This window comes from Pyxicephalus adspersus, chromosome 12 (assembly GCF_032062135.1).
Source record: "Pyxicephalus adspersus chromosome 12, UCB_Pads_2.0, whole genome shotgun sequence".
In the NCBI taxonomy this organism is placed as follows: Eukaryota; Metazoa; Chordata; class Amphibia; order Anura; family Pyxicephalidae; genus Pyxicephalus; species Pyxicephalus adspersus.
The window spans coordinates 24552247-24575676 of NC_092869.1; the positions used below are offsets into that span (position 1 = coordinate 24552247).

Sequence of the window (23430 nt, forward strand, 5' to 3'; positions counted from 1 at the left end):
TGTTAGTGATTTGAGGAAACCTCAGAATAGCTCATATTATTGGATCTTCATATAAGAAAATGGCACATTAGGCCTGATTTATTAAAGCTCTCTAAGGCTGGAGAGGATACAATTTCATCAGTAAAGCTGGGTGTTCCAGCAAACATGGAATGGATTTCTTTGAAGTTATTTGTTATTTGCTAGCAAATGTTTTGAATCCTGGACCAAATCCAAGTTTTGGCTGATCAGTGTATAGAGTAGAGATTTCATTAGAATGAAATTGAAAAGATTTTCTATAATGGAATCAGAACATAATGGCAATTTTATAGAACATTCTAATAAATATCTGATACAATCGCCTTTACTAACAAAGAACTGGAGACATAAAAAAAAGAAGATTACTATATTTAACAAACCATCACGAAATCACACAAAATTATAAAATTTAAAGGATACAAAGGTATAAAAAGCAACATAGTGACATAACATATATGTAAATATAAGGCAAGTTCAATTATAAATTCTACTGGATAACCTATACATTAATCACATTAGTCAATACCACCATGGATTGTGGTCACTTACTACCCCTTTGTACATCCCATCGCAAAAAAAAAAAAAAAATCCCAGTTCTTTTATGGTCACACTTCCCCAACTAGGTAGGTTCACCAACACCACATGCTTGTTGCTGGTGTTGCTTTTAGTTGCATGAACTCTGCTACCAGCTTGCTAAAGGTTTAATTGCATTCTGTTACTGGTTTGTATGGTGGGGCAATGAAAACAACAACTGTGCCCATTCTGAAATATGGAGAGAAAAGCTCCAGACTGCTATTTACTAAATACAAACCCATAAAAAGATCCTGGGATCATCTAAGGCTTCTTCGGGTGCTGCCAAGAGTTTGGTTTATGACATGGCTGGGGAGGGCGGCAAAGTGGCATCAGGTTTAAATTTTAAAGCTTCAAGGAAAACTTAGAAATGGGGGAAATCAGCAATGTTTGTAGAACACCAGAAGCTCAAATTAAAAATGTAATGGTGGCCATAGCCATTGTACTTGAGATGATTTATATGACAGCCTCACCTAACTGCTGCCATCATAACTTGTGGCTGCACTCACCTGTTGGGGGGATTAGTACTGGTCTTTCTTTTTTTTTTTTTTACAGTATAAGGAAGTGTAAATCAATTTACTATTCAAGGAAAAGTGACAGGTTTTTATAACAGAGAACTCTCTTCAACCCACTGATACTTACCTTCCTCATGGTTGACCACCAACCTGGTGACAAAGCTTACATATGATATAACATAATCTTCTCAACCAGACCCAAGAACTGCATTCTAGAAGAAGGGTGAGTAGGTCACATATTTCATGTACTTAGAAGGGATCTGACAGACATGGAATAACCGGGAAGATAAATATCAGTGGTTGGAATGATTTGTCAACAAAGCCTGCTACTTTTAATGAGCAGAACGGGTTCTCTTTAAAATATGCAATCTGTCAATAGCATGTCACATACGTGTGATAATTATTTCAGCAAACATTCTATTCTGAACAACAATTTGTACGTTTATCAATAATTCTGGCTTTATGATTTCTAATTTCTTTCAAGTCCAAGTTTCCAAGTTGTGAAGATGATCTGCATATATGTATCAGGGGCTTCATTCCAGGTCACCAGTGTTTCTGCAGCCAGGCATAGGCGTATTCATACACTAACAACATCACCGCACCTCCTGCAAAGAGAACAACAGGAAAGTGAGTTTAGCTGTGCTTGGGAATTGCTCACAGCTTACATTAGGCGGAGAATGCAGGTGAGGAACAAAATACAGGTAGGCACATACCAGACAAGAGGCCATAGGGGAAGGTTAAAATCATTGTGTGTAGGTAAAATACAAATGTACTGCTAGGAGAACTTTATCCATTGTCCTTGAAAACTCTGCAAACTCTAAGTTCTGAAACTATACTTCTACTGGTTTATTCTTCCATATAGAGACCAGCCATTAATCATTATTAATGAACATTTTAAAACTTGTCACACCCCAGAAGTATTTCTCCTAAGGTTTGTTCAGACACACAATAACTGGTGTTGAAAACTATGACTAGCAATCATTTACAGTGACAGTAGGAACAAGCAAGTGCTTTACAGACAGAACTGTTTTGTTTTATTGAGAGGAGAGGACAATAGGGAGGGACCCTACTGGTAGTGGTCGTTACTGTACTGTTATCATAAATGATAATGCAAATCTAGCATCTATACAGGTCTTTGGATATGATCCATTTCAAACTGCAACAATAATTATGTAATGTGAGAATCTACCCAGAAATCCTCCGACTACAAAGTACAGGTTGACAATCGAAAATCCAGCCATCGATAATCCGGTTCCTTCAGTTTTCTGGCATGAATTTCGGTGTGCGTTTTCAATACATGTACTGCATTACACTTTTTAGCAACTGATGTTTGGTGAGATGGTTTTCCAGAAACAGCTGTTAGGTTTTGCTTGCTACACTAAATACACGCTGAGACATCCCTGCTGCCTGCTTCCCAGAACTGTGCCAGATGTCCGTGGGTGCGGCAGGAGGAAGGCCCTGGCTAGATCTCGGGTCCAGAAGTTGCCAGGTATTTGAATGTCAACCTGTAATTGGTGCATATCAAATCTAAGAAAAGGTTTTAGGTAGTTCCTCTAACTATGTTGTAAAGGAGATTCTATAGAGATTGTACACTCAGACTGTAATGTCTGTACACAAGCTGCCTTTTTTTGGTAAAGTTTCCAGCAGACGCCCTGTCCTTACAGCGTAGTTATACGGAGTCTCACTTAAGACTGCCCACCATCTGGAGAAGGTATGAAAAGGAACATTACTTGACTGTCTATAAGACATCTAAAATAAGAAAGTTTCTTATAGCTTGAAATGGGGAGAGGGCAACAGGAAGGCACAAACTGGGGTTGGGCTTTAAAGCAGTCCAAACATGTTTCATTTACCAGTTTCAGTGCAGTCATTGCATAATTTAATAATCTGAATACTCTGTTTACATCTGTAAAAATGATTAATGGTAGAAGAAGTTATTTACTATAAGCTTTGGGGAGTACATTTCTACTGCTCTTCCAGTTAATCTAAGTAAAGGTAGGTGTGCTTAACCTGGGAAGAATTAAACTTAACTAAGTTTAGGATAAATTGAGAGAACTTAATAACTTTTGCACAATTACGGTAGGTAGCATCAGCAGTTCAAGTATTACCTGTATTTGTTGCCTGGAACTGCCCTTTAAAGAGACCTTGTCTATAAAACTGAAAAAACTGCTGCATTCATCAATTGTTTGAAGTTGCTTTAACAGGCCTGCAGGTATCTGTGTTTTGACAGTACATTAGAGTATAGTTTTGGCACCTTCCCATGGTGCTTAAAACTGCCTTCCATTTTCTGCTTTTGCAAACTGATGCTGGCCAGTGAGGCAATGCTTTACTACAAGCCAATTCATGCTGGTCAGGGAGACAGTGCTATACTATAAGCCAATTGAAATGTAAGGAAACTGACTTAATAAAACTGTCAGAGAACTGTCATTTAGAACAGCTTAGCAAGAGAAAGCATTTGCAGGCTTTTAAAGTTGCTGCAGTTACTCCATAATAAAAATATGGAAGACATAATAATAACAAAGACACCTAGGGGTCTATTTATAAAGCAGTGAATCTGACATTCACTGAATCACTTTGTGGTGGAGAATCTTCAAGGTCTATGTGTTTCAATCGCAGTAATTGATTCTCCAGCAGAGAGAGAGAAACTCCAGATTCACTTCTTAGACCTCTGAGAGCTAAAGGTAAAAAATAGTGTCCTTTCCTATAGTAACCAACAAGATTCCAGATGTGATTTCTCAGTAACTTGGGGCAATATCCTCTAGCCTGTATAGAAAAAAAAAACCATTACTGGCCTCTTGCTTTGCAAAATTATAATCCGAGCATGTGGACACAGTTGAACAGAAATCCACGGTTTTAAACACTTTGATGTTGATTTACAAAATAATGTGGTGACATAACGTAATTGTATATAATAGCAGGTTAACATGCTTGTAAAGAAAACTAAAGAAATAAAATGTAATCTGTACAACTGTTATTTTAGCAAAGTAAAACAGCCCAATACATGATTTTGTATGCAAATGACTACATACAGGCAGCAGAAAACCACCTTAGGCTATGTTTAAAGGTTGATGATAGAGGACCTTTAATTCCTCCCATTTGTGTGCATTTTAGAGGATTTCTTGAAACTGTGCCAAAAGCAATACATAGAAAATAAAGTACGACATTATATGGAAATAGACATTTCTGTGCTTTATCAGGCTGTTTAAAAAGACAGTAGAATTAGCTATGAGGATGCACATACCCTAGAGCCTCATGGCCACCAAAACAAAAAAAAAAAACATACATAAAATGTACCTTTTGTTGGTTTAAGGTAGTCAGGAAGTAGAAATAATATTACCCCACAGCAACATGTTTTTGCTTCCCCCCACACTTCATCTTTTAGTAAAAGCCAGGCTGCGTAATACCTCCTATTTTTTAGTGGTCTGTAGTAGTTGCCCCTATTTGCAACCTTTTTATTCTACTAGTCAGTGGACAGCACCCCTAGTAAAAATGTCTTTATTTAGATGATCAGTATGTATATACCATTGTTACATTGATTGCAAATGTGAATTCCTCTATTACACTGGTGGTGAGTATATGTACCTTTTTCCATTGGTCCTCAGTATAAATGCATCCCATAGATTTATTGGTCAGTGTAAATGCCTACCCTAAGCTGGAGGTCAGCAATAAATAATAAATAAATAAATACCCTTCTAAATATGGTTCAACATTTCAATGCCCTCTTTACATTGATTGTCAGTGCAAAAGCCTTAATTACATTAATATGCACAGAAAAGATCTTCTGTAGACAATTGATCAGTGGAAATGCCCTCATTATATTGGTTGTCAGTATGTATGCCCATGGGACACTGGTTATCAGTGCAAAAACCCCCTTTACATGCTGGTGTCAGAGTAATACAGTTTGACAGTATTATACTATTGATAGGGGTATGGAATGGTTGTTTAAATGTCTTATTTTCCTTGATGGTCAGTGGACAGGGATCACCTTTCATTTGTGGATCTAAATTTCCACGTAAAAAAAATTTGATCAGACAGGGCATAATTACAGAAAGGGACAGGCGATGTCCCTTTTGTAATAAGCATTCTTACCAGTCTGATCGCTCAAGTGAACTTTAGTTGCCAGAATACCAGGCAATCCCGGTTTTCCTGGACTCCCACATGCTCATTCTGGCTCGGCCAATTAAGATGGCCAAAGATGGTATATTGGAAGAGAAGAAGGAAGAAGATGGTGGTGCCCTGTGAAGAACAGGGACAAGCGAGAGTTTAGTTTTGCCCTATTTAGTTTTGCCCTAAAGAAAAGAACAGTTTATTAATTCATCCTTAGTAATTAAATCACTAATTTCTTTAAAAAAAAAAAAGGAAAAAGGTATGAAGGAGGTACAAATGGGACCCATATGTTTTACTGGCTACTGAACTTTTATGCTCATTATCTTATCTTATTATATTTATTATTATTAGATAAGGAAATCACAAATTATTATACAATACCATATTAACTTAATATAACAGATAAAGTCAGAGCTGGTGGTAGGGGCCTGTCTAGTAAGGGGCAAAGCTGCTGCCTTGGCCAAGACCCCATAATAATAATAAAATATTTTGCTATTATTGGTCTCTAAGCTTAGGTTTAGTTTGATAGCAGGGTAGAGACTTGGTAAAACCATGGAAGAATACCTGGGGAAGAGTGGCAGATATGCTGGACTTCTATAAACAGTGCGCTGTAATGTCAAACAGTGCTGCTATCAAATGTAAAAGTTGTATTATAATCAAATACCATCAGATGTCATTAGGTAGACAGTGTCGAAAGGAATCTCAAAGATCCTTGACAGGCACCAATTAGCCCTCATACCGAACAAGTTTGCGCAACCTTCGTGTTTTTGCCATAAAATCAGTTTTACATTCTTTGCTCTGACAGGGCACAGTGAAGAAAAAAAATGAAAAGGTTAAAAAGTAGGTGTACACAGGTGCAGAAAACATTTTGCCTCTTGTTCATCAGCCTGGTGCAAAAAACTTTTTTGTTGATAGTGTACACTTCTACGGATAACATTGTCAAATATGCCATATTTGAAGCCCTAAAACACATTCTGGTGGAAGACCAGAACAGATGGAAAAGTAAATGACTAAAGCTAAATGAAGCTATTAATCAGCTTGATACATAAACCAGTGGCTAATTGAGAATAATATCCTGTAGCTTTTGTACAAGATTGTAATTATAGTACTGTGAATAATGATAACACCTAATAAAGGTCTGACTCTAAAATGACTTCATATACAATAGCTAACGAGGATAATTAGGACAGGAATTACCAGGTCCAAGCCGCATGATCTTTGGAAGAAGACCTTTGTAGAGAGCCAGGAACCTGGAAAGGAAGGAAAGGCAAGACAGGTGTTACACATTATAAATACACATGGATTTTATAACGCAATCAGCACTGTAAATCAACAAAGAAAAGAAAGGTAACAATAGATAATGATCAAACAAGTAATAAAATTTTGTGTTGATCATTTGTATATAAACACGTGTGACCGGAGCAATGTGGAGATTATAGAAGACATTAAATCCTTCTGCTATCCTCGGGCATCCTTTGTGCCATAAAATATGTTCCAACCCTGGAAGCTATTAGAATTATTCAATTAGGCAAAAAACTTATTTCTTTCCACAGCCTTGTACTATAGAACTAGGGAGGAACTGGATTCTGGAATCTGGATTCCAGGGGTTTTATAGTATATTTGTTATCTTCTTATCATTATAGGCTTTTTTTTATAAAGAATTATAGGCTTATCCAAACGTGTTATTAGTTATGAAATAAACAAAATGATAATAGTTCAGCTGTACTTTACATTTACAATGCATTTGGTCTTATTTCCGTAGTGAAGCATTCACATAGAAGTAGGGTATGCTAAGAAAATAAAATCATTGGGTTTTTCTAATTAAATGTGGAACAGTTATAAAAAAAAAAAAAAAAAAAGAATTACAAGAGCAAACCAATTGATGCAAAATAGGTAACTATACACAAAAGCCTCTTGCAATGCCCAACCTGTCATCATTCTTTTTAAAGGTCATAAAGTAAGGGAGAACAGCACCCAACTTGTTTAATTGGTCAGCAGAGTAAATTTTCTTTTTACATGGTTGGTCTTAGTAAATTTTCTCCTCATATTGGTGGTACCTTTTAATTTTTTTTAACCAGACAATTTCATACTACAGATATTTAGTTTTCATTGAATTCTTTTTTTGGAAATTTACTAACCTCACTTCCACAGTACAACACTAAAATAACCAAAATTGAGGTTGATTTAGTTTTATTTATCCACTGCGACGAAGATTGTGTGGGACTGGCACATTCAACTACTGTGATTTTACTTAAAAGTAGGGACACCCCTATACTCATTGGGTTCTATTTATAAAACAGGGAATCTGACTTACCCTCAAACATCAATTACTGCCATTGAAACACATGCACCTAGGATATCTGATTTCCTGTTTTATAAATAGAGCCAATTGAGAGCAATTCCAAAGCAGTCAAGACAAGAACACCGCTTCTACCTTTTCCATTCCCATGGGGAGGAGAAGACCATCATACCTTTCCCCTCACTACTAATAGGGAGAAAGTGTGTCAAATGATCAATTCCCATCCATGGTCTGTCACTGTGATTAGATAAGGATATAAAATGATTTTCCTTGGATAGATATAGGCACTGCAGTTACAATATGGAAAGTGTTTGGAGTATACAGTGGTTTTATTTGATTATCAAGCAGTTAGGACCTGATTATAAAAAGAGTTCAAATATATGAACCAGATGTGTGCAGTATGATGGTACTTTTAATACAATGCTGCAGATAACAGCTGCTACACTGTAGAAGTTACTGGACCTGTGCTAGTTTGTATAGACGCCGATGAGAGTTCCAAAAACAGAAAGCCAAAACAGGTGCTTTCAGTGGCATATTGCTTGGTAATCAGCATAACACCTAATAAAACCAACCTCTATATATTTGAGTTACACAATACAGCAAATTCAGGATTGTTTAATTAGGCTGCTGAATGTAAACTGACACATTTCATTTAAAGGTTTTTATAAAAGGCTTTTTTAAATAACAAATACTAGAGTATATATAATACAGGTGATTATAAAAATAGATTTTTTTTTAATTACAGTAAACAAGTTCTAAACTGGTAAATTGTCAATCTGAATTAAGGCAAAACTCTGGGCAGATGTTAATTGAATGCCAATAATGCACAGTTATGTGTTCAATATATGAATAAATAATGCATTTTGAAAGGTAGATAGTGTAAAGCTATGTACAAAAGTCAGATGATTGTTGTCTAATTGGTCGTACCTGTCTCAGATGAAAATCTGCCACGTGTACAAACGCCATGGCAGATTGATAAACACCCGTTCGAGAACGACTGCTGTTCCACAGAACAGAACAGTGTTTAATGTGCTCTCTCATTTATCTAGCAGCCAATTAAAAAATTAAAAATTAACAGCATGTGCTTCAATACTCACCTTAAATCTGCAGCAACTTTTCAACCTCCTGCAGTAATTTTGTTTCTGCACCACTAGATGTCCACAGTCTTCCAGATTTAACAAACTTTCTCTGAGCCCAGGCTGTCATGGCCCCTCCTGTGGGTGGTGTCATCAAGCAGCCTGGGGAGATTCTGACTACATGGCATGCAAACATAATTCAGTACAATAGTAAGGCTCACCCCCGCAACAGGAGAAGAGGTAGGATCACAAACATTAATGGACCTCTTGGAAAAAGGATGTTGGAGGGTGCATACGAGGGTTCAATACTTTTTTTTTTACTTTACTTTGGAAATATCTTTAAAGAATATATGATAAGGCTTGGGAGTTTTATGCTATACTGTTTAAGTCATTCTTTATTTAAAATTAAACATTTTTTAAAATAAAGACTGTAAAATAAAGACTGATTATATATATATATTTATATAAACAGAACTCAGGTACATAAAAATTCACACAGAGTAGAAAGAATCAGAAGTAATGATACAGAAATGATGACAAGTTTTTATACCCTTCTTCATTATAAACTGTAAGTATTGTCTTCCAGCAGCTGCGATATTTAATCACTCCCGGTTCTGGCTGCGGCCCTTGAATCCGACTTTTGGCCACATCAAATGGGATGTTAATGACAGATGCTAGCGTCCCAGAGGCCAAACCAATTGTAAACTTCCGTAGGAACTCGAGTCTTGCATCCTGAATAGTAAATGACACAAATAATATCATGAGTAAGGTGAAAAGAAGAAATTGACATTTAGAATTCTATATTCTGGCACCCGTTCCACTCCCCAAACCCATCATCTTTTAATTACAGCTACCGAGAGCTTTTAAAGCTCAGGAAGATAACCATATAACCACAGCAGGGTGGAGTCCTGCCAACAATAAAGTGGTGGCGTGAGATTTACATAGAAGCCTTGGGTTAAGAAACACGACTGGTAAAATAATGTTAACAGGTGGGCAAGCTATACGGAGGTAAAGATGTCTTACCCGGCCTTTGCCAATGGCAAGAACTACAACTTTCAATGCAATAAAATTAGCCATCATCTGGGAACTGTATTTTTTCTTGCACCTGTAACATACAATGAAGTGTACCTGCTATAAGAAAGCAGCTTAAAGCTTAGCACGCCTTTGCCCCAACATTAATCCTGACCTTCTTATAGGGAAAAAAATACGGCTCCTCGTTGTACCGGCATGTACTTTCCGCTGGGAGCAATACGGCTGTTAAGACATTTCTCGTCTGCTTTAGGTGTTCTGCTAATGCTGTGTTTTCCTGCCTGTGTCGGTGGGGGAGACGTTATTTGCTCTGAGCTTCATACCTAGGTTTAAGAGGATTCTGGGTAATGTGCCTTTAATCAGCGACCTGGCACCCAGCACAATGGGCTCCTTGCAGAGAGATGCAAGAGGATTTCCGCGGGTTGCAACGATTCTTCCCCGACAATCCCATTGGCTCTGTTTTCGCACATGGTCCAAATTGCCTGCGGGCACATTTCCTCACACAGGATTCATAAATACAGTCCATAACGAGACTCTGGTTTCGGCATATGGGGATGATTTGTGTAATTGGCCTTTACAATGTACTTAGTATTACTGTATCAAAACACAAGAAACCCGAGTACTCTATTAGCTAATTGGCCAGAATATTTTACAAATGACAGCAAGCCCCTGCACCAGGAAGCTCACTAAAATGTAGATGTATGTGTCCGTAAGACCCCCAAATGTTAAATTAAATAAAGGCGGACAAAAAAAAAAAAAAAAGGACAGCACACACACTTTACTATAAGGTTGTTGCTGGCCTGCAGGTTTTTTCCACATTTCTCCTCAGATGTCGCAGATCTGTCAGCAGGAAATGTTCTCCCACTACTAAACTAACAAGCTCGCTGCGGTAACGCACTGCAGGGCCGTGCCCTTGAATTAAATAGCTTTTACCTATTGAAGGCATTAGGATGTCGTTTAAAGGAGCAGTCACACTCCCGCTAACATGAAAGCACTCAGCCATGTTATCAAAGCTTAATTTTTTTAAACAATTGTATAATTATTTAAAGGTGTGCGTCCAGGCGCTTGTTGTTTTAAAAAGAAAATTATACAATAGAAACAGTAATTCTAGGAGAGAGAACGATGGTGAGAAAATGTCAAAGTTATTTTTTTTTTAATTAATAAAGTTTTATTAAAGCCCAAACTTTTTTTGTTTTAAGTAGAGTGTGAGGGTGTGTTATTTTTTATTGCTGTCAGCACTCCAATTTAGTGTTTCCATTTGTCTAGGGTTTAACTGTCACCAAGGCTGTGGTTTTCTATTTTCTCCAGTTGTGTAGAAGACGGGAATGTTTTATTTATTCCCTACTCTGATCAAAACAAAGAAATAAAGTTTTAGCTTTACATTAGCTTTAATTATTTTATAGTTTTATCACTTCCTGTGGGGTTGAACAAAAGGGGTGACAAAATCAGTTGCACATAACACGTAATACACATAACAAAAATCACCTAATATAAAATAAACATCACATACCAAACACATATAAAACACAACACTATTCCAATACCAACTATATAGGGGCCCAAATACAAAGGAATGTGGTTTGCAGTTTCTGCAATAAATTGCAGTGGTTTTCTACATTTTATTAATAAAATGCAGGGCACGGTGTGGATTTTCTGCAGTGTGTCTTCCGCATAATGCTTTAGGAAACACTTGCAGATAGATAAGTGGAAGATATGCATGTTACAGAGTCCCAAATCACATTTATAAAGCAAAAAGACAAAAGTGATTGCATTATAAAAACTGCTGTATTTTACAATAGCTTTATAAAGGGTCCCAAACAGTTGTATTTCAGAATATATATAATTAAGAAGACACGTCTATAAGAGATTACAGCAACGCAGCTGGAAAAACAACAATACCACAATGGGCCTGATTTATTAAAGTTCTCCATGACTGGAGAGGATAGACTATCGTGGGTGAACCTGGGTGATCCAGCAAACCTGGAATGTATTTCATAAAAATAATTTGCTTTTAGTTGCCAAATGTTTAGATCCTTAACCATATCTATTCCAGATTTACCTAGGATAGTCTATCATCTCCAGTCTCAGAAAACTTTAATAAATCAGGCCCAGTGACTTAACCATTTATTAATGATAATGCATGTATATATATTATACTGATGAATTGCACCACAGTGCTTATTCAGGATTTGTTTTTAAGATTATTTAATGCTTGCTAAGACTATGTAAATACTTAAATGCCCAAAGCCAGATCACAGGTTCACTTTAATCAGCCCATAGATACATGAACAGAAAACAGCCATAACCAGAGACAATCTCATGTCATGCTAATAACCCATGAGATAATCGGCACCAGCAACTTCTGTCCATACCGTTCACCTCTCCCCCTCTACTATCTGTGGTCAAATACATTTCTTAGGTTATCATTGCTATACGTGCAGGCTTATGAAAACTCTTCAGAATTTGCAAGATTTGTTTCTTTGACGGTTGGTCATCATGTTTGCACATCAACCACCCTATAAAGTCCATGGGTATCATAGAAATTTGGCCAATTGATTCAATGGAAAATAAAGTGCATTGTGGTCATGGGTGGTACTCTCCCTTTAAAAAATGTACTCTTAACAGTGTGATAAAACACTGTAACAATTAGGTAGTACTTTTAATTTTGTAAATAAAGTGCACAAAACATGAAAAGGAAACCATTAATACAAGTTTAATGATGGCACCAATGGTTAAACACAGAAATTGTTGCTTTAGTAAATTTCGGGTAAACTCATTAAGTAGGAAATAAAATGTTTACAAAGAGATTCCCAAAGAAACTGGAAAGGAGCATTCACATTAAGAATACTTCTAACCCACAGGAAGTATTTCAGTAGTTTAAAGACAGATAATTTAATGTTATTTTTCATCTATTTAAGAACTAACAATCTTTACTCCCAGCAGTCAGCCATGTGGCAATGATGTTTATAAATTCTGGGATTTATTGCATAGTAAGTATACAAAAGCTCTTTTGCCAGATTCAATTGATAGTTTCATTAAAAATGAAACAGGTTTGGACTTTTTAAACTATGAAAGGGAACACTCACGGACCCATAACCCTCCTGTATTTATTATTATTATTAATAAACAGTATTTATACAGCGCCAACATATTATGCAGCGCTGTACATTAAATAGGGGTGCAAATGACTGACAGATACTGACAGTGACACAGGAGGAGGAGAGGGCCCTGCCCAGAAGAGCTTACAATCTAAGAGTTGGGGGAAGTATCACACAATAGGAGGGGAGATATATAGTGGTGGGAAGTAATGAGTGTTTAATAGATAGAAGAAGACTGGTAGGCAAGTTTGAAAAAATGGGTTTTGAGTGCTCTTTTAAAGTAACAGAAAGTAGGAGCAAGCCAAATAGGAGGAGGAAGACCATGTTAGAGAGTCGAGGCAGCTCTAGAAAAGTCTTAAAGTCATGCATGTGACAAGGTTATGAGTAAGGAAGTCATTAGTAGGTCATTGGAGGAGAGAAGAGAGCGGATGGGGGTGTATTTTTCTATCAGGTCAGAAAGGTAAGTGGGACACAGTATCCTGAATTTGATTCTAAGGTGAAATAGAAGCTATTGAAAAGAACTACAAAGAGAAGCAGCAGAAAGTAAGTGGTAGGAAGGATGAATAAGTCCGGCTGCAGAATTCATAATACATTGCAGAGGAGTGAGTCGGGATAATGGAATAGAATACCAGAAAGAGGAAAACGTACTTGTACCATATACATTCTATCTTATGTACCATAACATATTTTTTGGAAAACACACAGCAGCTAAATGCCGAATATCTGATTTATCCTGCTAAGGTGTAAGTATCTGAAGTGACTTAATGGCTTTATGTAATCAGAACAATCATATAGAACACAATGATATCAAATCCTTTAAAAGGTGCTTTGATCATGGTATGCGATTTCCACTTGTTTGTATTTAGTAACACATTTTGCTGTCCTTTTTCAATTAACTTGGCATTAACTGTTAACAAAGTAGATATTTGGCCTGATTTGAATTTTATTATTATTATTATTAAACAGGATTTATATAGCGCCAACATATTACGCAGTGCTGTACATTAAATAGGGATTGCAAATGACAGACTAATACAGACAGTGATACAGGAGGAGAGGACCCTGCCCCGAAGAGCTTACAATCTCATGAAAACATGTATTTCTGCTATTTCACATTAAAAAAATTTGACTTAGTATCTGCCTCTTACAAACTCCTATACAACAACACATAGAGGTGTGGAGAAAAACACTGGGAGCCAGACTATTGTGTGTTTAAATTGTGCAGTGTTGGTAATGTTTCATAATTTAACAAATGAGCTACTCTACACCAAACCTTTATTTTGGGGAGATAAGGAAAGGAGAGATGTTCTACGATTCAAAAGGGAATAGGGATAGGCTGAAATTAATAATATATTTAGCTGGTATAGATTGTTTTATTATGATATAAATATATCCTTGCAATTTCAGCTTTTGCAATACAATATAAGGTCAAACACCTCCTCCTTGCCTAGAAGCTTTACAGAGAGTGAAAATGTATTATGATCCCCTTTTAACACCTCAAAGCTTCTTGTCTTTGAAAAGAATTCCAAACCGCACAGTCCAAATAAATGTGAGATAGAGAAGAGCACAAAAGAAAGAAAAAGCCTTTAAGAATCTCCTTGAAAATGATGGATTATGAAAGTGGTGTTAACCTGAGAGTGCCTGATCCCATCTGATCTTAGAAGATAAACAAGGTTAAGTCTGAATAATATTATGGTAGGAGAAAACGCTTGTTAATACCAGGTGCAGTTGGCTAGTGACTCTCAGATTCATTTGTCATCGCATAAAAAGACGACTGAATGAACAGACATGGTACAAGAAAATTGTGCACCTGTGATGGACAAGCCATACTGGACCACCTATGTATAGGGCCCTGGAAAATATAATGACAAAAAGAAAACAGTTGTTTGGTTTTATATTAGCCTAACCACAAATAGATTACAGTTAACAGGTATAGTTTAACCATGACCATGAGTGGTGAGCTTTCCTGAGCTAAACTATGATCCATGCTACATTATATCAATGATATTCATATTTATGGGATGGTATAATTACACAACAGGAGCAGTCCGGGAGTCAGAAACTCCTGGGTACAACAGGAAGTCTAAAAAAGGGAACATTCCTAATGAAACAGGAGCAATCCAGGAATGGGCATTCCATAGCATAACTAAAGCAATCCATGAGTGGGAAGACCCCTGGAACCACATAGGGCAGTCCAGGGTAGTGGTTTTATAAGAGGGCATTTACTCATATAATATCATTTTTTGTTGGTAGACGCCTTAGTCCTTGTTTGAACTAGGGGCATCTTGGGCTCACACTCACACTAGGCTCTGGGTCAGAGCATCATGTGGAAACAGCACCTATAAAATCAAGTTCTCATTAAAGAGGCATCACTATAAACAATGTTAGGCAGTTTTAGTTAAGGGTTCCCTGCATTCAATATTGCAGCCCATACATATACCATTGTTCACCTGTATACCACATAGCACATGCTCACTAACTTTGCAGCACATGCCATTCTGAATAATGTAATCCTTTGTTTTTTGGATGTATACTGTTCCATCTTCTCAACTTTTAAAGGTATAAAAAAGTATTGATTTCTGATAGGAAATACAAACCCTTTTTGAGTGGCACATGAAAATAGATTTACCACAAACAAATCCCAAGACATTTAAAACAAGTATATTATAATATAATTTAAATATAATATAAGTGGAAGACTCACTGGTGTCATTTGTGATTTTCTCCTATGATCCAAGCTAACCAAATTTTTGGACATAGGCACTGAATAACTGATAGATCAGAGTGCTTGAATTCCCTTTAATTTATTTGAGGTTCTTATAGCTGTCAGGATATTCTTTCCTGGAGACCAATTATACTGGGACATAAAGCAATTGAAAATCCAAAACTCTTCACTTGTCCATGTAACAGAAGAAATATTCCAATGGGTACACCATTCACATTGATGTGATATCTTCTGACTTTGGGGAGATCTACTCTCACTTCTTTCTACGCCTGTTGGTCAGATATCAAAGATTAATCTTCCAACAGGACACAGAGAGAGGAAAAAAAAAAAAGATTCTAGCCATTCCTTTTCCTGTCCATGATTAGAAGTAATACTTTGGCTAGAGATGCACCTAAACATTCCAAAGAAATATTTTCTGGAAAAGAATCAATGATTGCCATTGAAACACCAGGATTTGGATAATTCTGCACCAGGGAATGTTTCAGTGAATGTCAGATTCACTAATTTATATTTAAACCCTAAAGTGTGTCATTGTGAGAATTTTATTGTAAAGCATATAGGGAAATTTGGAAAACCTCCTCGGTTACCACTTTGATCTGTTACTTGAAAATGCATGACTTGTTCTGGCAGCTTATCCCAGGCATGCAAGTTATTAGAAAGTTTGTTTTGCTAAATAGACTGCTTGCTCGTTAAGGAATACAAAATCTCTAAGAGGTTTGTTTATTTGATGGTTCTACATAAAAATGAAAACATCATGATCAGCAAAAATTAAAGTATTATTGTTTGCATTGCACCATATAATGAATAGAAAGAATCGATGAAGGCTTCAGACCTATTATGAGTATGGATCACAAAGAATGGATTGTAGAAACAATTCCGTTCCAAAGATGGCATATGCAAAAGCAAAGCCAAAATGCAAAAAATATTTTCACAATGGAAGAGAAAGTAAAGAAAAGGGATGATTGGGGCAATAAACCTGCTATTATGATAAGGTCAGATTACACTTAATTACATTTAATGGGGCATTTAAACACATCTGCAAGCTCCTCCAAAAAATAATATTTTAGCTGTAGGTGAAACTTGCTGGGCTGAGCCAATCCCTGGCATCTCACATGAATTGGTTACTGCAAAAGTAATGCCTCCCAGCCAAAATGACTAACACTGCTGCCCATTTAGGAGTTCTTGATCACCTTTAATCTTTTCATTTCTTGATGACAGTAAATCAATAGTTCATAAAAAAAACAGGTAGAATAACAACCACTTAAAAGGTCCACTGTAGGTGCACAGATTTGGAGCCTCTACCCCAGGTAGAATGGGAACCACTTATATTGTCCACAATAGGTGTGCAGACCCATGACCTTAACGTCATGTACAAAAAGACCTCTAGTATAGGTAACTCATCAATAACATCTTGAGAGAGTTTTTGGAAATTCCATACTCTGCAGCATATAACCCAAATCTGTAATACTGGTTTTAGGTGGACTAACCTTCACTTTATATCTACAGCAGTTTTTTTATGAGTATTGCTCTTTCAGTATGAAAGATAAATCATTTTGTGTTTATCTAAAACCAGATACGGCTATTTTTTTCTCAGTAGAATAAATAAGGAACACGAGCCTTGTAAAACATTGTTCAATACAACTCTTTCTCATTATAACCCAGAATTTTCCATCAACTTTTTCCATTGGGAAGATGACGAACTAGCCCCCTGCAGTTAAAGTAGCTGTGAAGGCTTCTAGAGTTGGGACTTGTGGGGGTTAATAATGCTAATCGTAGACAGCAAACGTTCTGATTGCAGAGACAGATGGGCGGTCAGTGCCGTTTTTATGATGTTTTAGAAGCTGGAGGGTTTATGGCAAACAGAGCCAAGGGTTTAGCTTCTCTATGGTCTGTTGAGGCCGACTGAGCATATGAAAAACGGTTCAGTATTAGCTAACTTCCAAGTCACACATGCCGATCCCATCAGTGCCGCCCCCTGGCTCAAAGACTTTTATTGTTTTTGGCAAAAATGACCTGCAAACAGCTTTAATTGGGATGCAAATTTAATGCCCAGTTTAAGGCTGCTGACAGCTCAATGCTTAGATGGCTCTCTCACATCTGGAATTTAAAGTTGCCTGTGATACGACAGCCACGAGTGGAGAGCGAAGGTTCCTGGATGCAAGTTTCTGCAAGCTCTTCTTGGAAACAATATTCCTGTACTTTTTTCTCCTGGGAGTCACCGGCTGATGGGGTGCTAGGCAGAAGGCTGAAGTTAATACAAGTGCTTGCTGGAAAGGCATTGGAGGAATGTATTACATATCTCCTACTCTTACCTCATCATATAGCTCAAATATCACAAGACTTGGGATATACAGCTTGCAAAACATAAGTATTTCTGCCATTGTGTGCTAATAGACGTTTCATTACAATCCAAATATAAATGACCTGTGCCCTAAAATGATGTTTATTACACTTTATTATATGAATGCATGTATATACATTTGTTCAACTGGTTTCTATAAATAAAGAGCATGTGCAATAAATTTATTGTGAATGTGCTTTAGCCATGCAAGGAAAAGCAACAGTCTTTTTTAAAGGTCAACTACTTCATCTTTACATACTCTTTATTTTGCTCCTAACATGACACATTTGTATAGGGCAAGAATAAGTAAGCATGTAAAATACTCAAGGCACATTTACAATTTTTTTTGTAAATGATGAACACCTGGTCAACAGATACATAGACAGATGAAATAGATAGGGGGCAGACGATTTACCTGCCAGAGGATTTAGGTTTATGACATTCCAGTCCTCTGCTTTATACAGTTCTACCACATAGAGCAGCCCTAATGAGTCTTATCCTTCCTCCAGCCTGTGACTGGACAGTGACATTAGAAGCAGAAGACTGCTGAACTCTTCCCTCTGGTCTCTCCGCCTATTAACATGAACAACTGATTGCCTCCTTGTTTTAATTCTCCCTCTAAGTTTGTGCTCTGCTGAACAGGGCCATGAGAGGCTGAGGCAAATTAAAGGCAGACATTTACACCGTCTGCAAAAAGGTAAAAATAACAACAATGGGGAGTGCAGGAATCAGAGTCTACAGTCCTAGCCAAAGAGGGAGGACAGGGTACAGACTTCTATGTAAGGAAGGTATTTTGGACCCACAACAATGTTTACCTGCATGGGCACTACTGTTTCCATTATTGGGTGCTATTGTTCTCCATCACGGACTCTGTGAGTTGTTGTTCCACTCTCTCTGTTAAGCACTATTATCCCCCCCACCATGTACTCAGCAATATTACTCCCCCCACTGAGCACTACTGATCTCCCACTGAATGCCGTTGCTCTCTTTATACCCCTTGGTGCACTGTTGCTCTCCTCCACCCTCTGTTGGACACTATTGTTCCTCCCAACCTCCCTTTTGAGCATTAATGAGCCTCTGCTGTGTACTATTGTCTCCTTACACCTTTCACAGTTCTATGAATCTTACCTAGAGTATTACCGTTCACTCTACCACCTTGTATCCCTTTTCTTTTTTCCACCCACTAACCACAGGTAATAGTGTTGGACACTTTTTTTCCTAGCAACTGGGCATTTCACTCATAGAACAGTAAATATGCAGTATTTTGTGGGGACTGAAGACTATGTATATCATGTGTAGACTCAGACCTTTTATTTAACCATGCTTTTTTAAGCTATGGCCAATATTCAGTGTAATTTAGCCACATCCATTTGTATCACCCCACGCGCCATATGTCTTTTAAATCTAAATGTGACCCACTTTCTCATGTTATTTCACACAAATAGCAATTATTTTTTGAAAGTTGCAGTTATCCTTCAAACAACAGAGAGGGAGAGGAAAGAGGACACAGAAGCATTCTCAAAAGATAACTTCAGCTTCAGGGAAAACATTTGAAATCACGACCATCTATTTCTTTATTATAACATCACGCCTCATACACAGATTTAACTCTTTTAAGACCTACAAAGCATTTAAAAAAAGCAGTGGTCCCAGGGTCTCCTAAAATCTCACACATGGGGTGCTGCTATGGAAAAGAATGGCTGTCCATGGTGTATATTTGTGCATGCATACTATGTAAGAAATCAGGATTGCTGGTGAAAGTAATGAGTATTATAGTTGGGGACAAAAAAGAACAGTGAATGCTGGGACCATTCTGCATCTAAAGTGTCATACAATTAACCATATGCCTAAATGAAAGTGTATTTTACAAATACGACCTAATTGGTTAAAGCTCTCCAAGACTGAAGAAAATAGACTATCATAGGAGAACCTGGGTGATCCAGCAATCTTGGAATCAATTTCTTAAAAATCATTTGCTATTAGATGAAAGCTTAGGTTCCGCCATGACAGCCTATTTTCTCCTATCTTGAATATGGATCAGGTCCATCATTAGAAGCATTAGTGTGACTATACTGACATCAGAAGTTGTTTCTGTGCACCTTTATCAGGTACATATCACTGAAGCAAACTTTGGCCAGGAATTTTTCACTGTAAGTGAACATGTTCCTATACTGAAAAACTTGTCAATCAATCTGCTAAGTGTGGGTAAAGATAATTGTAAACTTGCTTGACTTTCACTACATACTCTGTGTCCCGGCTTGGGAGAAAGAATAAATACCTATTTGTGTTCATTTATTAAGCAATTTAAAGAAGTAATTGTAAATGGATACAAGATTTTTTTAAAATATTTTATTGATGTTGCATTTCCTTCTAGACATATGTAAGTAAGTAAATAAGTAGAGTAAAGTCTCCAAACCGTAAATAGGTAGTCTTACCAAAACTTTAATAGTTTTAATATATAGAGGAAAGGTTAGACCCTTTTTCAGTTTTTAAAGAAAAAGTAATGGAATTAGGGCGGTATTTTAAAAATGAAAAAGGAAGACTCTTTAGGCCTCCAATAGGCAACAAGTTATTAGTGGGTTAATGTATTTTGCTATGAAAGTATTCTATTTTTTTGTAGTATCCTAAAAAGTCTGTAGAGTTCTTTACATGGCCTGCCAAAAATTGGTAGTAGCGAGAAAGATGCTGTGGCTCACAAGTGCCAGGTGCCATCTGAACTGTTTTGTGAGAGTGATGAATGAATGGTACTAAGATCCTGGCATGTACAGACTCTTCAGATGGCTCTGGTAAATTTATGAAAAAAAGATGATTTTACTCAGGGAATTTTTGTAAATATATTTGCCATAGGGTCAGATGACCAGTGTTTATAGGACAAGGCCCTGATTTATTAAAGTTCTCCAAGGCTGGAGAGAATACACTTTCAGAAGTGAAGCTGGGTGATCCAGAAAACATGAAATTGATTTTTAAAAATCATTTGCTATTTGCTAGCAAATGTTTTGAATCCTGGACCAGATCAATTCCAGGTTTGCTGGATCACCAAGCTTCACTTGTGGTGTCAAGGTGAGGGGGGATATTAATATAAATATTAGTAGTTGTAATTACGGTTTGATTTTTGTTAACATTGTCATGTCATCATTTCTGTTAAATCAACTCTTTGAGTAGCCTGATCTGATAAGGCAGACTTTGCTCTGCGAAACGCATCATCTTGTAGTGGTACTTTTGAACATATAAGTTAGAGTTTTTTTATGGGTATAAAATATATGTGTTAGTTGTATTTTTGTATTATTTGTAGTTTGCTGTGTAGTTTGTTTTTGTAGCCACACAAAATGTTGGCTCTGTTGCTGTGGGTAAAATGTTTATATGGTGAATTTTATAATAGATATGAATTATTATTGAATTGATGTCGAAATTCTGAAAAAAACACACCATTTAGTGCCTTCTCAATTGTATTGTGAGATTTTGAGGGTTATATGCTACATCATTGAACTATACCATCCTCAGGCATGGTTTCTTTTTGAAAACTAGACAAAGTAAAGTTCTTGTCTTTATGAAAGAGGAGAGCGATAGAGACGGGAGGGAGGCAGAAGAGGGAAATATATAGGAAAGAAAAGAAGGAGAGAGTAAAGACAAGAGAGGGGAGGAAAAAAGCAAAAAGAAAACAGAAATAAAAGAGGAAAATGTGAGCATGTGGGGAGAGAAGGAAGACAACTGTGAACACCTGTGAAAGAGAGGGTTCTGGTCATTAGAAGAAATATGGGCCAGTTCTTCCCAAAGAGGGCATTTGAAGGTACTGGAAAACCAAAGCAGGGACTGGTGGGGTTAAACCATATTGCCTGTGTAGATAACACAGAGGGCCAATGTCCATTATCACCTGCCAAAAAAGACTGAACAATGGGCACAAACAACGATGTGTTGGTATGCAATGAAGAAATGTGCAAAAAATACTGTAATAAATATCATAAGCCAACAAATAAAGGTTGTAACAAGGTAAAGGGGATATTTTACAGATTGTTTTGTTTTCTCTGTTGTATATAATGATAAGCAAACATTGCTGAAAGGAGAGGAATTATACTTTGCCTGGCTTTGCAGGAACCCTAATAAAGAAATAAAAGTCATACACAACACATCTATCCTGATTAGGATCTTCATCAGTTTTTTTTTTTTTAATAGAGTGAAAATAAACTAGCCAATCATATCAAAATACAACTTTACTAAAATCAAAAATATCCCATAAATTCCATACAGCAGTGATAAGAACACTTTATTGTTGGCCTAAAATCCCATAAGATGTGTTTGTGAACCGACTTTCAGCAAACACTTGTAAACCATGCCGTAGCTGCTTACACACACTTAATAAAGTGGAGAGAAACATTTGTCACTACCCAGAATTCTGTAGATCTGATCCTAAGTGTTCTTTATCTCAGAGAGTGCCACTAAAATGTTTTCTCATGCTGCAGCATGTTCAGCTATTCCACTTACCTACAGGTCAAGGGGGATTCAATTCCAATGCCATATCATATTTTGTATACAAGTCATTTTCAGGATTTCCAAGTTGGTATTATAGTGAGAAAAATATGTCCTCTAACACTAAAGTATTTCATATTGACATTTCTTGATTGTCCAGGCTGTCCCAACTTGGGACAGGCTTTTATGCCAGGATTGCTGTACTGTGTGTGACTTTTATTACTTTCACTTAAGTATTTCATATTGACACTTCTAAATTTATATAATTTCTACACTTCTACAAAGTGAACTGTTGCAAAAGTACTAAAGTTTACAAAAGCTAGATTTATTACTTTTATATAATTTTCCCAAATCAGATCGAAGTGGAATTTTAGAGCCATCTCAGACCAGAATTTAACAGCGTTTTCTACCACAAGGGCAAATACGTTTATCTGTGATGCAGTAAACTAGCCCTGTTGTGCACAGCAGCAGTTTGCTATTCACCCGGGCCAGTTATGAAAAGGGCCCCACAGTATCTGCGGGAAGCACTTTAAAGTCTTTCACCAGTCAATGAGTTTCTTGGACGCCCATGACCCCATTGCTGGTTCATTGCTTGCATTCCTTAGACCATAACACATGGTAACATACAAGAACATACCAGAACTCTGAACCAGTCATCTGTCTATTTGGTCACTATCAAAGTCACTTACATGCATTTTTTATCTCTGCTTCCAAAACCTTCAAGAACTGGGGGTTCAACCTCCTATTGCTTGCAAGGTGCCCTCATAATGACAGAATCAATAGTATTTACTTTATTTGTCACTGGTTTTAATGTTGTGGCTGATTGGTGTATATTCTGTGTAAGTTAAACTTTACTGCTGTGTCAAATTGCAGAGAAAAGATGTGGGGTCCTAGAAAACTAAATTCTTCAAATTTCAATTTGTTTTAAAATAAAATTCAGATGTAGTTGAACTGCAGACTTTCAGCTTTAATTCAGTGGGTTGAACAAAAAGATTGCATAAAAATGTGACACAATCACTTCACACAGACAATTTTTAACACAATTACTTCATTTCAGGGGCTCAAAAGTAATTGGACAAATTAAAAAGCTGAAAATAAAATGTTCATTTCTAATACTTGGTTGAAAACCCTTTGCTGGTAATGACAGCCTGTAGTCTTGAACTCATGAACATCACCAGATGCTGGGTTTCCTCC

The 23430-nt window shown here is 36.9% G+C and overlaps 1 protein-coding gene across 3 annotated transcripts in view; it reads right to left on the reverse strand.

Annotated features, from left to right (window-relative positions):
• Positions 1–367: 367 nt before the first annotated feature.
• The window catches only part of SLC25A21 (solute carrier family 25 member 21), a 183335-nt gene continuing 160272 nt past the window's right edge, over positions 368–23430 (reverse strand). For all 3 annotated transcript variants that reach the window (XM_072427693.1, XM_072427694.1, XM_072427695.1), the window contains exons 9-11: positions 9130–9311; positions 6402–6454; positions 368–1705 (exon numbers count right to left, since the gene is read on the reverse strand). In XM_072427693.1, the coding sequence (XP_072283794.1) occupies positions 1644–1705; positions 6402–6454; positions 9130–9311 (297 nt within the window). In that variant the 3' untranslated portion in view covers positions 368–1643. The remainder of the gene's footprint in view (positions 1706–6401; positions 6455–9129; positions 9312–23430) is intronic.